Genomic DNA, 16,159 nt, shown 5'->3' on the forward strand with positions numbered 1-16,159 from the left:
GCGTGTGCTATTTGCAATTCGTATGTTCGTTCCACTTCTACATCTCCCTGCGTCTCCTACAGACCGAAGATTATCTTCAGAAGGGCACCATGCACCAGGTAGGATCTCTCATAATTTCTAGCATTAACTGAAACAAAAAATGTATAGAATTATTTCGATTCTATACAATTGTAATTAAAATTAACAACAGTTATATCTACAGTTATATATATTACTTTCTATATTAATTCAAGTAGCCAACCTTAAACAAATAATAATAATTTTAATTTTAATTAGTATATATTGCCAGAGGTCCCGGGTTCCAATCCCGGCCTGGGCATGGATATTCTTTGTGAGTGTCCCTTCATCAATTTCATCATACCATCACTCATCCTCATCTTCGCGATTAGCCGAAAGTGGCAGAAAAAGGGAAGTAAAATAAACCAAATCAATCCTTAAATTTTTTTTTCATCATTATTATTATAACTTTATTCAATAATATTCGTTTTTCAAGATAGTGCTAGAGTGTGTGTTAGCAATATTCAAAGTTTCACTCACCGGCAATAAAACATGTGACACCTAGATCCTGAAATACTGGCTTCCCTGCAAGGCGTTATGTGTGTTGCCTAACTCAGAAGTTGGCATTTAAAATTTGCTGTTAAAATCCACGCACCGCCGTTGAGTTAGGCAACACACATTAGGCCTTCCAGGGAAGCGAGCTTTTCAGGATCTACTACCGGATTAAAAATTATAGATACTCGAGTTTGGACTCCAATTAAAAATTAACAAGTAAACCTACATAAAAACGAGTTACATCAAAATTTAGCTTATTCAATTCTGCGTTATTCTATGCTATACAATTTTTTTTCAAGTGGCACTTATATCTTTTATCGTCGTGAAAACAAAAAAAGGCCGTTTTTTTTTTAGTTTTGCAAACGATCGCTCTTTTTGAAAATATATAAATCAAAAACGGGTTGTCCGATCATAATGAAATTTTGGTATGGTGCAGGCAGAAAGGTTCCAAACATAAATCTTAATTTTCAGATTTTTAAAATTTGTCAAAAAACAGTTATCATCAATTTTGCGAATCAACTTTTTCTTAGTATTGGGTAGTTCTACAAATACAATATTCATCTTGTTTGGAAGCTCTTTAAATCTGTTTTTAAAATCCATTCTCGTTGTTAATTCACAGTGAGAAACTGATTTTATACAGATTTTTATTCAGCGGAGTAAAGCTGTACGCGAAACGTGGCACACAGCGATATCCGTTATATCGTGGAACTTGCAGACTGTCACTGTGAGCGGTGTTCCCATGTTCCGCGTACAGCTTTACTCCGCTGAAAAAAATCTGTATAGAATCTGTTTCTCAGTGTGAATTGACGACGAGAATGGATTTTAAAAACAGTTTTAAAGAGCTTCCAAACAAAGACCAATATTGTTTTGTATTTCTACCCAATACTAAGAAAAAGTTGATTCGCAAAAATTGATGATAACGGTTTAACTAACTAACTAACTAACTAACTCTCTAGCCTTCTTAAACCCGAAGGTTCATGGCTGCAGCAACACAGGCCTTCCATGTTTCCCTATCTTGAGCAAGATCTATATACTCTTTTCCATCCCTACCCTACCGATTTCCCTTAGGTCCATCTCAACGTTGTCCCTCCATCTTCGTCTTGGCCTTCCTACTGGTCTCTTACCATCAGGTTTCCCAACAAGAATCCTGTAAACTCCTCTTTCCTCTCCCATTCGTGCCACATGGCCTGCCCACCTAAGTCTTCTTGATTTAATCATTCTAATAATATCTGGACTTGAATACACATTATGTAGTTCTAAATTATGTAACCTTCTCCACTCACCTGTCTCCTCATCCCTTTTAGGTCCAAATATTTTCCTAAGGATCTTATTTTCAAATACTCTCAAGTTATGTTCCTCTTTCAATGTAAAGGACCAAGTTTCACATCCATATAATACTACAGGCAAAATTACTGTTTTGTATATGATAACGGTTTCCTTGACAAATTTAAAAAATCTAAAAATTAAGATTTAAGTTTGAAATCTTACTGACTGCACCATACCAAAATTTCATCACGATCGGACAATCCGTTTATGATCTATAGAATTTGAAAAAGAGCGGTCATTTGCAAACCGCCAAAAAAACGGCCCTCTTTTGTTCTCACGACGATAATAAATATAAGGGCAACTCGAAAAAAAATTGCTTAGCATGGATTAACGCAGAATTGAATAAGCTAAATTTTTATGTAACTCGTATGTTCGTAGATCTACTGGTAAATTCTTAATCGCAGTCCAAACTCGACTATTTGTAATTTTTAATCTGGTGGTAAGTGTTCAATTTTTATTGTAGCATTGCTGTGTTTTAACGAGTATTTTTAGCTTACAATGTTTGTGAAGAACCTTTAGTCTACCCTGACTTATCTAATGTGTCGTGTACAGTGGGATCCACGAGTATTACCGTGCAAATTGTCAGTGACTCTTACATCCTGTGTGTTTTTAAGTGATGGATTTTTATGTATGCTGGTGGTGTTTTTGTCAACAGCTTGTTTGAGTTTTCTTTAATTCTTGAAGCTCTTATGGGGTCAAATAAAATGAACGAACATGGTGATGGACAATTTGCACGGTAATACTCATGCATTCTACTGTACGTCTTGGGCAGACCCCTTTACAATCTTGCACTCTTAACCATTCCCGGGGCTCCTTTTACACCCATTTTTCCTCGTATACTTTGAAGGGTGCAAATTGCCCATACGTGCTTAAAAATGTTATTCCCCTTCCACGTAGTATACCCTGAACTGCATCTTGCAGTCTATCGGAGCCCTGGACTTAGCCAGCTACAATCCTCGGTGGGGCTCATTTTGTGGTCGTGCACATATGTTTGTGATTATCCCTTCATCCATCTCAACGAATCATCACTTCGCGATTAGCCAAGAGTGGCAGAAAAACGAAGTAAAATAAACTAACTAACTCTCTAGCCTTCTTAAACCCGAAGGTTCATGGCTGCAGCATCACAGGCCTTCCATCTGTCTATATCTTGAACAAGATCTTTATACTCTTTTCCATCCCTGCCAATTTCCGTTAGGCCCATCTCAACATTATACCTCCATCTTCGTCTTGGCCTTCCTACTGGTCTCTTACCATCAGGTTTCCGAACAGGAATCCTGTAAACTCCTCTTTCCCCTCCCATTCGTGCCAAATGGCCTGCCCACCTAAGTCTTCTTGATTTAATCATTCTAATAATATCTGGACATGAATACAAATTATGTAGTTCTAAATTATGTAACCTTCTCCACTCACCTGTCTCCTCATCCCTTTTAGGTCCAAAGATTTTCCTAAGGATCTTATTTTCAAATACTCTCAATTTATGTTCCTCTTTCAATGTAAGGGACCAAGTTTCACATCCTTATAATACTACAGGCAAAATTACTGTTTTGTATATTTTAACTTTTAGTTTCTTAGATATTAAACGAGAAGACAAAAGTTTGTGAAGAGAAAAGTAACATTACTTCCTGAAGTAAAATAAAGTAAAGCCAAGAGATAAATAAAACTCCTTTTAATTTATTTATATCTTCCGTTAAATATATATAAATTGATTGATTGATTGATTTGTTGTTTTAAGTCCACTTTATGCACAGTAAGGCTAATCGGGACTGGACCTACAGTTTAAAGTGGGATCCGAACCACTTGTGCCTCCACCGGGTATCGAACCCGGAACCCCTTGATTTCAAGGCAACAACGCTCCCACTGCGCCATCGGGGAGGCCGTAAATATATATAAAGTCATGCATTTTAAAGTTAGTTAAGCTTGAGAATAACTGAGCGAGTTGAGTGGCCAATCTACAACATCTCTACCGAAGGTTCCAGGTTTGATCCCCGACATGGGTATCAGTGACCTTTTGTCACGTATACAGTATAGTCCCGATAATCCGAAGAAATAACCAAACCGAAATTTATATTTATCAACGTTATATAGCAATAATACAACTGATAAAGTAATTGACAGTATAATGTTTTAATTGGAATTATGGAAAAAATTATAATAGATGCCCATGATTCAAGGGTTGGCTCTAGAATTACAGATCCTGGATTGAAATGTTGAAAGGTTCTTCATTAGGAAATTTAAGTATTAGATTTTGTCAGGCCTCACCTTTGGTGCTGCAAAGGTAGAAATGCAGAGTAAAATAAAATAAGAAGTAAATATGAATCCACCTGCGGAAATTGTTTTCCATTGGCAGTAGCTTTGCCCTAGATTCAGCTCTCAGGAGTATAATTTGAACATGTGTTATCTCGGATTACCAGGCAGGTTAAATCGGCGTTACCGTCCAACCTTCGAAACTTATACATTGCTCTCATCTACAGGGAATGAATTGTGAAGATTTATCTGAAGGTGAGAGCAATGTATACGCTCCAAACATTGGACATTAACGGAGAATTAACCTGGCTGGTAACCTGAGAATAATTGTTCGAATCCCGTCGGCAGGAAAGCCACAGTTCCTAGAGATATAATTCTTCATGGTTGAAGATTTTTACGTTATGATGGGATACATTTTGCATTCAGAAGAGCATAATAGATTAGCAGTTCGTGCAAATGTATTGGCAGCTATATAATTTTCCGCTTAGCGTGATCTGACGTAAGTTGGTTTACGCTTGTCTTTTCCAAAAATAAGTTACGAGAGCCTTGACATACCGACATATTCCAGGAAAGACTCTTAGGTGTCCACTTTTCGTTGGAAAAATTGGCCAATCTGTGCAAATCAGTGTCGTGTGACGCGAAATGTGCGTTGTTGAATTTTTCCTTACACATCGAAAGAAGGAAACAACACAGAACTTCAGGAAACGAATCCTGTGTAATCCAAGCGCTGCCTATGGCCCAGTGCGTCTAATAAGGAGCGCAACCGTAAGTGCTTCGGGGCGTCTAATTTGACACAGCGCCACCGAGGGACGGACAAACACAAAAGATGACGATGTTCTCCTCGTCAGAGGTATTAAATCAAATTTTGATCACTAGGATCAAAAAGGAGATACATTTCTGAATTCATTTGCTCACTTATTAACTTTCATAATTGTTTCATATACGAGCATATTCTTATTTATCTTAATTGGCTATATACAACATTTTATTCACTCCTTCTATAATTTTTATACTCTTCCTTTATATATTTTGCATTTACTATAATATACATAATGGCTCTTCTCCGCTCCTAGTTTCTACAATGAACTCTGCTCTTCTTTTTTTTGACGCGCTGCCATCTATCGTTGCTTTCGGGAAACAGTTCTTCCTTGCATTTTTCATTGTGTCATCGGAATTGGCACGTGACATCTTGAAATGTAATATTAATAAATAAATTATGGCATAATTATAGAGAATATTAGTTCGATTATGCCTACGCTTGTTGACAAATAACTGGATCTAATGGAATATTTTAGCTTCTTCTGGTCAATATCATTAAATTAATTTAGTAAGTTCTGATTTTCATTTACATGTTCCATTTCGGACACCAAAAAATTCATCAGAATCTTTCCACTTTAATAGATGTGTTAATGAAAATTGCTGCGCAAACTAAATTGACCGTAGTGCTCCCCCCCCCCTTTTCCCAGTTAGATCGTTTGATCTCTCACCGCTACTGTCGCGAAAGCATTTTCTGTTATCGCAGTGAAAACCAGAACCAAAACCATCTTTATAGGCGGTTGCCAGATCAGGCTGCAAGTCATGGTGTAATCCCTCTGGGACCTCATGAAGCTTTGAACTTTTTTTCCCACTGCAATATATTTGTTTCTGATTGCATTATTGATTGCTTATTATTTGTACATCCTCATTATTCTCCTTCCGTTGAGAACGAAATATTATTACTCTGCAATCGGTAGCCAGTGGCGGCGATTGGGTTCCAAAACTGGGGGGGGGGGGGGGCAAGCTGTCAAAACTAGGGGGGCAAGGACAGTTTATTTTCCCTTGGTACATAAGGTTTAGCACAGTGCGATAGCAAAAAGCGAGGGAGCAACTGCCCTCCACGCCCCCTCAAATCGCCGCCACTGTCAGTGGTGTGGGGTGACTTTATGAAACTTGTAACTCTTAGAATAGCACGTGAGGAAATAGGTCTTTAAGTAGGCACATTCAGTCAGTAAGTGTCCTATGGAAATCCGCGGAGTTCAGGGGTTCATCTAGGTTTTTCCTTTTGGGGATATAAGGGTATATTTAGTGCCAAAAGAACCATAAAAATGGACCTTTGTGATTCTTTTTTTATGGGGTCTTGAAGAGCGTTCGGAGTGTGCTGGGTTGTGTGGATAAATCACTTGTGGAGTTGAAGCATGATTTCCCCAAAAGTTAAACTCGCACATTAAAAGAGAGACAGACCCGTCTGCAACCACTTATTCCTTTGCCTGGATTCGAATAAACCTATCAGTAATATCTTGTTCTGTAGGTACAAAATGGTCACCTCCACCGAGAGGTCATCCTATGTCCTTACTGGTGCATTGCGTGCGGCATTGATTGGTGCTGGAAGGTTCGGTGTTTCCCCTCGGGTGCAATTTCTGCATATTGTATGAAGAATGTTAAGTGGATCAGTGTTATAGAGAACCGCGTCACGCACCTGATCTTCCACTAAAGGCGAATCCTTCCCCGTTATGCAAGATACCACACGCAACGCGTTCCCCTTCAAGGAGCATGAAAGTGGAATTATGAAGACAACATCGTTTGTGCGAATTGTCCCCCCTTGAAATACTGGACAAACTTCTTTCAACGAGGAAATTAAAGAAATCCCATTATCGCGAAAAGTTCCACGGGTAATAATCAAGTGGTATATTATCTGATTCACAAGTGCAAACAACAGAGAAGCGTATTGTAAACAGATATTGAACTCAGTAGGCAAACCGTCTGAGCTATGAAGTACTGTCTGCAAGAAGTTCTGGAATTGTCCGCTGGGAGGCACTACTCTCACTGTGTGCAAACTGAGTGTCTTCCCCGTGTGGTGGTGTAAAAAATCAAAGTGAAAAGACCTAGAGTTTAAATTGATTGGTTGATTTAGTTTATTTTACTTCGCTTTTCTGCCACTTTTGGCTGCAATCGCACTTATTAGGATTTGAATTTGAATTTGAATTTAAAATTTTGGGTGCGTCAGCACTAAGGCTATTTTGCACCCGTCACATTATACGGGGTCCAGCCCCTTATCGTTACACATAACAACTCTAACGTTGCAGAACTAAAATCATAAAATATTAAAATCTTCTGACTTTCGTTAAAAGCTGAGGCTGTAAAGGAGCACTCAGCACAAATAAGGACAAAACACAGGACAACACAAACAAAATTATACTGGTCACGGAGCCAGTCGCCAGAGCCTCGTTAGTCTTCAGTCCAGGGTGTACTACGTGGAAGTGAGGTTGACTGTTGGGTGCACTACGCGGAAGGAGCACCCCTTACACCCCGCACTTATTATGGATAATGTCTATTTTAGAGAAGAATTCAAGACTATGTTTTTCACATGTGCCCAAGCCTTTGGCCATTTAGATTTTTCATAGTAAATCCCATTGAAGTTAATATATGTATTAGACTACAGTAGATGAAAAATGTTGTTATTTTTCATTTCCATGTATAGTATTTGTCAAATTTCTTACTATTTCAGGGTTCCACGTTATTGGCACTGTTTATTGTGATATTTTCTGGAAGATGTGTGCTCGGTGTGAGGCAAACACATGGTAAGAAGTTACTTTTGTTACACTAAAGCCGTATGTAGTTATTGTTATTAATGCATTAACACCATTCCACATACAGTTAGGCAAATGCATACATGGACAGATGTGTATTAATGTAAATATATCAAGATTTATATTATGTACTAGAAACATAAATCAAACACATGCAAGTCTTCACATATTATTTTATAATTGATTGTATGAAATTTGTTTGCAAGAAAATAATTTCCAACAGAAAGTAAAACTAACTCAGGTTACTTTTGAAGGACAAATAACAGAGTTCCTTTTTTAAAATAGTTGACTGTAACTATGACTCAGGTGCTTCAAAAAATTACTTTCTGAGCATTGATGTATGTTTGCATGCATATGTGTGTGTGTGTAATATATGTGTATGTATGTATGTGTATATATATATATATATATATATATATATATATATATATGTGTGTGTGTGTGTGTGTGTGTGTGTGTGTGTGTGTGTGTGTGTATATGTGTGTGTGTGTGTGTGTATGTGTGTGTAACAGACACACACACACACACAGAGGGAGAACGTTTGAATTTATGAAAGATAACCCGTGTTATATTTTAAGATGAAATATCATATGCATATTTTTGTTGCAGGCAGAATCCATGGAAACCATATACACAGTGTAGGCGGAGGAGGTTATAGTGGTTACTACGGCGAAGGGGGTGGCTATGGGGGAGGAGGCTATGGTGGTGGAGCCTATGGTGGTGGAGCCTATGGAGGTGGAGGCTATGGAGGAGGTGGAGGGGGAGGTTTCAGCAGTGGAGCAATTGGTGCAGGAGGTAGGTAACATGATATACTCAATTACACATGTAGTAATATTAAGAAGCAAAAATATATGTATAAGAACGGGTGTGAATGGGAAGTAAGAGAAATTCCAAATTTGAATAAGCTACTTGATTATGGTTTTTATATTATTTTACGAAAGATGTTCAATTTTAGGTTCTAATACAAAAAACTAAAAATAATAACCTGATGCAACGGTGTGTTACTCTGCCTGCCCTTGTGAACTACCTGTATCACAAAATCTGTTGTTTTCGCTGTAAGAACTACGCAGTTTACAGACCATAGTGTGTTAAATTACTATACCTTTAACGAATAATTGAATGTGGAACGAATGTTAAGCCTGCATCACACGGAACTGGATTTCCAGTAGGTATGCCCTAGTTGGCGCTGGACTGGCTTCCATTTGCTAGTTTTCGCCTCACACGATACTTGTAACTGTACTTGTCGATCGACTTTTATTCCCATAAGACATTGCGCAGAGCAGACAATCTGTAAAGATGGATGAGCAATTTGAAGAATGTTGTAGGATAATTACTGCTTTGTGCTTTTATTAAAAATTAAAAAAGAAAAGTATGGACTAGAAATTGATTTGGCTAGAAAAAACTATGGTAATCAATGCGTACCCCGAAAAAGCTTTTTCATGAACACGGGTTTGCATTATTCATACATGAGATTCGCAGCATTCGTTCACACACATAAAAAAATTAAACATTTATTAATACACTTGTAATAATAAGAATTTTAATTTTCAGCTAATCATATTTGTCACGTACACATGTCATCACTTTGCATAAATACCTAAATATTAATGAACTGAACACGAATGCACTGCACGTCATCTCTTTACCTTTTTTTTACCGAGAAAAGGAGAAACTATAACATAAACAGCCAGCACTCGGGAACCACAGACAAGAAACGCTCCTTTGCAAACTCACAGATTATATTCACATGGCAAAACTTTGATATGATTGGCTGTTCCACAGAATCCAGTCGAGGAAAGCCAGTAGCAATTAGAACATGTCCTATTCCTCCAAACCAGTCAGCTAGGCAGCCATGATATCCGGGCAGGTAGCCAGTTCAGCGCCAACTAACTGGATATCCAGTTCCGTGCGATTCAGCCTTTAAAACACGTGTTCTCTTTTTTGACTTCCAGTTACATTTGGTTTACATAATTCAAGACTGCATTTATTCCATAGTTTTCTCATTGCATGTCCTGGAAGAAGATGACAATCCACCAAACCCTATGCATGCACTTGACAGTCTTGATGCAGCATGAGGTTATTGAAAGATTTCCTATTACAAAACGTGTAGTAATACTTTTGAATAATATACAACTAATGTAATGGGATTAGAAAGCACGATGGGTCTTGGCGAATATGTGTCGAACATGTAAGTAATCTTGGTTGTCAACTCTAACAACCTTGAACATGGTGGAATTATATTATAAGTGATTCAACTTCACCTATATCTGGCAATGAAGATGCCAGACTTCCATTACCGGAGTTTCTGTGCCTTGTGTGTTCGTGTACCACATGACACACAAGCCTGTACATGAAGTACTACATTCCTTTGATGGTGGAGTTAGTGTAATTCATCGAAATCTTAGCCACCATGTACAACAGTGGTTGAAAGTGTGTGTAAAAAAAAATCATACAACTCTGAAAGCCTACAAATAACATGTTGCATCATGTTTGAGCTAAAGTTTTAATTCTAAAATTGGAATTTTATCATTGCTATAAAATTTGAAAGTATGACAAGTTATTTGTATCAGTGCACATGTTATTTCTCAGAATTGACATTTAGTTGATATTTTGTTTGTTTTAGGAGGAAGTTATTCCGTCGGCTCACCAGCGTACGGGTCGGGTGGCGGCTACAGAGGTCCTCACGTGCAGGTGCAGGAAATCGTTCAACCTGAAATATTCAAGAAAGTTGTGAAATTCCCGCCTAAAGCTGTAAATGAAGGTACTTATGCCCCCGCCTACGGGGGCTACGCGAACAGACCCTTGACGACCACCAAGGTCACGGTAAAACCACTTAATCCTCCGGGCGGGTACCCGAAGCGAGGGTACAAAAGACCCGGACATTCCCCATTTGAATTTGTGGAGGAGGAGATTTATGCCCCAGCTTACGGTGGGTATGGGAAAAGGCCTGTAAACAAAGTCACTCCAAAGCCTTTCGTCAGTTCCTCAGGGTATCCCAAGAGGGGCAGTCGCCCTGTTTACAATAGACCCAGCTATGGTGGTGGGGATGTTGCTCCATTCATCCCCCGACCCCTGCCAGCAAGACCAATTGACGTCGTGGAAGAAGAGATTTACGCCCCTGCTTATGGAAACTATGGTAAAAGGCCGTCGAACAAGGTTACCAGAAAGCCAGTCATTCCTCCAAGAAGGGGTAGTCGGCCTGTGTACAATAGACCCTCGTACGTAGGGGGTGGGGAAGGCGCCACCCGTTTCCCTCCCCCTCCTCTGCCAGTTAGAGGATCTTCGTACGATGTCGTGAGGGAGGAAATCTACGCTCCCCCCGGCGGGGGGTACGGGAAACGCCCTGCAACCCCCACGAGGGTGACATCCAAACCCTTCGTTTCCGGTGGTGGGTATCCCAAGAGAGGGCACCGTCCTCACAACCGACCGATCCGTATCCACACGTCGTCACCAGGTAGACTTCCCCCTGTACGTCCAAGCGAGATAGAAATAGACGGTGCAGGGTACGGGCCATTGGAAGAGGCATACGGAAGACCTTCCTACAGACCAGACTTCGTCACCGAAGAAATTGAAGTGCATCCCATAAGGAGACCAGGTGGGAATAGGTACAGAGGCGGCACGAGGAAGCAACCCGGCTATGGATCAGGGTCAGGGCATAGGGTATCAGGTCAGGGACTGGGTTATGGGGCATTGGACAGTTATGGGGATAGTGCGGGCTATGGGGAACTGACTGGTGGGGGTGGGTCACTGGGTTTCGGAGGGGGCAACAGGGTGGTGGGACTTGGTTCGGGTGGAGGGCTTGGTTCGGGTGGAGGTTTTGGTTCGGGTGTAGGTTTTGGTTCGGGTGGAGGGCTTGGTTCGGGTGGAGGGTTTGGTTCGGGTGGAGGACTTGGTTCGGGTGGAGGGTTTGGTTCGGGTGGAGGGCTTGGTTCTGGTGGAGGGCTTGCTTCGGGTGGAGGAATTTCCACAGGTTTCGGAGGGGACTTCGAAGAAATTATAGACTACACAGGTCCTGGGTATGAAATAATCGAATACAGAGGGAGGTAAGCAATTGTCATTACAGGCCGCGACAATTATTACTTTCTCATTACAGTTTTATACATAAGCTCTTAATTTGTAAAATACGCAAATGCCTAATACTTATACAATTCTTGTTTGACATAATTTTTGTATTTGCAAATTATGGAAATATTTATAATGTCCTTGTCCTGTTTCATTACTTTTGTTAATAAATAAACACATGACATTACTTTCTTATGATTATTGCTATATTTATTTCTCGAGACCACCTTAAAGATACTAACTTTCGTATTAGAAAAAATACCTCTGCAAAAGATGCTATAAACTTACACAAGCTTCATAGATCAAATACTGGTATAAAACCCTTTCAAATTCCTTTTTGCTTGTAAATATTTATTGCTTTTAAGACATTACAAGTTATTAGTGCATGGAAAAGAATTTATTCTTAAGTGTTAAGCTTCTCTCAGTGGGTCTCTAAGGTATGTTAAATTTAGATTCCCTAATGCAAATTTTGTATTATTTCGATCGGTATCACATATTTAGGATTTGAACTATCTCACAGGGTAAATTTCTCGTATCGGACAAACGGATTTCTTCAAATTTACAGGAGAAATTACTTACCGAATGCAGTTTCTTTATACTTGTGGAAGTTCGGGGAAGTGTTTTCTCCCATCGTTCATTGAATTTTGCCGGTAAATCATCTATTTTTCGATATAAATGTGTGACCGATGCACGAAAGCTCTTGCATCCATTTACTTCCAGGTGGATGTAGCCTGTGTGTGATGACGTAATCCCGGTAAGTGTTTCCAAACACGTGTTTTTGTAACTGAAGAAGGTACGTTTCCGCAAATGGTTTGTGGGGCTATGTGTCAATGGTTCGTGGGGCTATGCGTCAATGGTTCGTGGGGCTATGCGAGAATGGTGTGTGGGGCTACGCATATTTTTTTCGAAACCAATTTTTAACTAATGTAACCTATACGTGACCCTACCTAACCTAACCTTACCAGAAATGGTTCGTGGGGCTATGTATGAATGGTTCGTGGGGCTATGCGTCAATGGTTTGTGGGGCTACGTAGGTATTTTTGGGTGCAGTGGGGTGGAAACACTGCATGCCGAGTACGGTAGTGAAACTGTGACCGCCATTTTGCGTGTTACCGAAGACAAAAAGAAAAGAAGAAAACTTACTCGATATGTCGCAAATATAGCTTATTTCCGTGAAATAAGCGAAATGCCACCTTCAGCAATGTTTCTCAATGCAGAATACGTAAGTACGAATATTCAAATTAAATGAACTAGCAAATTTCAGCCGTTTGTCCGATACGAGAAATTTACCTCTCACAGAACCACAGAGCAAACAGTAATGAAACTTCAGATTATTATTATTAGAGAGAACATTCCAACCCAACCTACTCACCATAGTAATTTTACATCTACATTATTATACAATACATCTGTATTATTCATGGAGATCCTTTGAATATGTGAAACAGCCTAACGCAACAACCACTACAAAACAACATGTCCTGTGAGGTAACATTGATGTATAATAAATTACTCACTCATTGCAAATCGTACGGTTTATTTTTAATATCTTCGGCAGCCAGCGATCAGGAAATGAGTTAGGCTTAACACTTCCCGGAAGAAAATTTGTAAAAACTCAAAGTTTTATTGTTCAAATTACCTTTCGCTTCGTACATAGACACTGATTCATGAGAGACAATTGATCTTTCTTGTGAAAATGTCGAAAATGTTTCTAAATATATGGACTTTGGTATGTCGTGGCGCGAAAAATTGCATGGAAAACGAAAAATGTTACATTGCATTCTGGAAATTATTTACTTTACAATACATTATCTACACTACATAACTCGGCGAAAACAAATTTCTGCATTTCGAACTTTTATGTCCACCTCTAACTTGGCACTCGGTGATACGTTGTTAAAGGCATACAAGGGAGACTCAACTGAAAACCTTCATTTGTTTTTGTTTCTTATCTATTATATTTCTGTATGCGGGGTTCCACAAGTTTGCTGCATTTTAGTGCAGACCTATTCCTGATCTACATATATTTTCAACTTTGGGGAGGGCCTCTCCCATGGCGCAGTGGTAGCGTCGTTGCCTTGTAATCAAGGGGTCCCGGGTTCGATACCCGGTGGAGGCACAAGTGGTTCGGATCTCACTTTAAACTGTAGATCCAGTCCCGATTAGCCATACTGTGCATAAAGTTGACTTAAAACACCAACTCAACTCAACTTTGGGTTAATCCATGTATACCTTAAGAAGAATAAGTGTTTGGGGTCCACGTGCAGTCACTTATGAGTTACTTCGAAGGCCTTTCCACCCATCTGCCTTCGAACTGAGGGTATCCCTTATCGCACAACACTTGAGCAACCTTGCGTTCTGACGTCATGTTACTCTTATCATAAATAAAACATTTTCAGTGAATTTATGGTAATAGAACCAAAACTAACAGACCTTAACCTACAAACGTAGGCATTCCTCGTCTGACGTCAGAACGAAAGGTTGCTCAAGTGTTGTGCGATAAGCGAGACCCGCGAAAACTGAGGCCATAGTCGAACTTTCTCCTCCATTAGTAAACTTTCTGGTGTGGTAAACATGCACAGATATATTGAATTTTCATTTGCCGAGAAATTTCCGTAAGTTTTAGGCTGACAGAAGTGTGTATACGAGGCGCCATCTTTAAAATGACAAAAATGGCGTTTTGAATCTTACATCATTGGTGTTGTAGCCTCGAGTTCGATTTGTAAATATCAGTTGATACCTCATGTAAATCTGAGCTGTATACAGTCAGTCTGTCCTACAATTTTTATTAGACTTTTAAGGTCTCCTAGTACTTCGTACAGTACAAACAAATCACCGCTGGACAAAGTTGCAGTGACTGCGATAGACTTCCATCAACCATCGTAGCTGTCTGATTCCACAAGCATTTGAGCTTCCACGCTGAAAGTGAGCGAGCAGGAATGTTGTGTAAACGAGGAATTGAGGAAGAAAGCAAAAGCGGAAACTGCATTTTCCTGCTCTGTTTCGAAAGAAGCGACATGCAACAGCTCATGCATAATCTGCCACGCATGAGGGATGCCATGTTGACGTCTGGCGACAAGGGAAAGTTTACTCGGAAAAGGAGTTTATACAAAGTTTCCTTCATACATTTATGAGCGGTTCGTAACACATCTTCTTCACGATTTTTACAATGTTATTACAGTAAAAAAGACAAAAAAAACATATCTAGGTTAGTCACATTGTAGAGAAATAAATAGGACTAAGCCTATACCGTTATCGGTTGGAGTTTGTTTACCGATACCGACCGATACTTTTTCGGGTCCGCAAAAATGCCGCGAAACCCTTTTGCTAAGTCTAATTATCCTGGAAATTGTGTAAAATTGGAAGTTTTCAATATCTTGAAACAACGTTGTGTAGTAAAACTGTGATTGCACAACATATATATTTTAATATTTCTGACGTAATTCTTGAATATTTTGAAGGAAAATTCTGGTAAATTGATGCTTGTAATTGGAATGAAAAACTCACCCACTAATATTAATCAATATTTTGAAAAACTTTTAATCGTTACAATTTTCCAGCATCGGTGTCTGTGGAAGTCTGTAAGATTATCGGCATTGATATTGATACCGGTTCAAATTGGTACCGGCTCAGCTCTTGAAATAAGTGATTTGCAGTTAACACGACCTCTAAGATCAACTGAAGTGGAGTTAGAGTTTAGGCTACTTCGACAATAACATTAAGCATATATGTAATCTCATTTCTTCGATGCCATCTGTATCAGCCTGCAAAGACTACCGACGCATCATTATTGGTCATAGTAACTTCTCCAGAATTCGCCCGTCATCGCCTTGTAATCAAGGGGTCCCGGTTCGATATCCGGTGGAGGCACATAGTGCTTCGCATCCAACTTTAAACTGTAGGTCCAGTCCCGATTAGTCTGTGCATAAAGTGGACTTAAAACACAAATTCAAACAATTCAAATCGAGAATTCACCATTGTGCATCAGGCTGGTGGGGAAAAATGACTTCAAGCGTGATGAAATCTGGAGTATTATTAACATGTTTCATGTATTACTTTGCTGTAGAATTATATGTAAAAAAAATATTAGTAACTACAAATTAAACACTAAAAATCAATTTTCATTTAATTATTTACCATATAATTGTGCTTCATGATGGATCTAAGAGAGATATGAAATAGATCTACTTGAAATATAATAATATCATACGAATTCGCACAACCGTGTTCGATATCCGGTGGAGGCACATAGTGGTTCGCATCCCACTTCAAACTGTAGTCCGGTTCCGATTAGAATATCTGGGCATAGAGTGGACTTACATAGAAACTTTAATATTCACAAAGTCACAACATGTACTCGTACACCAACTTGTAATGTCCAAAGAATTATTTCCGTTCAACACAATTAC

The 16,159-nt window shown here is 39.3% G+C and overlaps 1 protein-coding gene across 1 annotated transcript; it reads left to right on the forward strand.

Moving 5' to 3' along the window:
- LOC145996835 (uncharacterized) lies at positions 1-11,735 on the forward strand. Its single transcript, XM_083133367.1, has 4 exons — positions 1-98; positions 7,607-7,679; positions 8,298-8,483; positions 10,312-11,735. The coding sequence occupies exons 1-4, from the start codon at positions 90-92 to the stop codon at positions 11,733-11,735; spliced, it is 1,692 nt and encodes a 563-aa protein (XP_082989493.1). The 5' UTR covers positions 1-89.
- The last annotated feature ends 4,424 nt before the right edge of the window (positions 11,736-16,159 follow it).

The sequence above is a fragment of the Lepisma saccharinum genome, chromosome 13, assembly GCF_977018435.1.
Source record: "Lepisma saccharinum chromosome 13, izLepSacc3.1, whole genome shotgun sequence".
NCBI lineage: Eukaryota > Metazoa > Arthropoda > Insecta > Zygentoma > Lepismatidae > Lepisma > Lepisma saccharinum.

Coding starts and splice junctions, on each gene's coding strand:
- LOC145996835 (XM_083133367.1), top strand. Junction 7,680..8,297: donor CGGTGTGAGGCAAACACATG/GTAAGAAGTTAC, acceptor TTTTTGTTGCAG/GCAGAATCCATGGAAACCAT. Junction 8,484..10,311: donor TGGAGCAATTGGTGCAGGAG/GTAGGTAACATG, acceptor TGTTTGTTTTAG/GAGGAAGTTATTCCGTCGGC.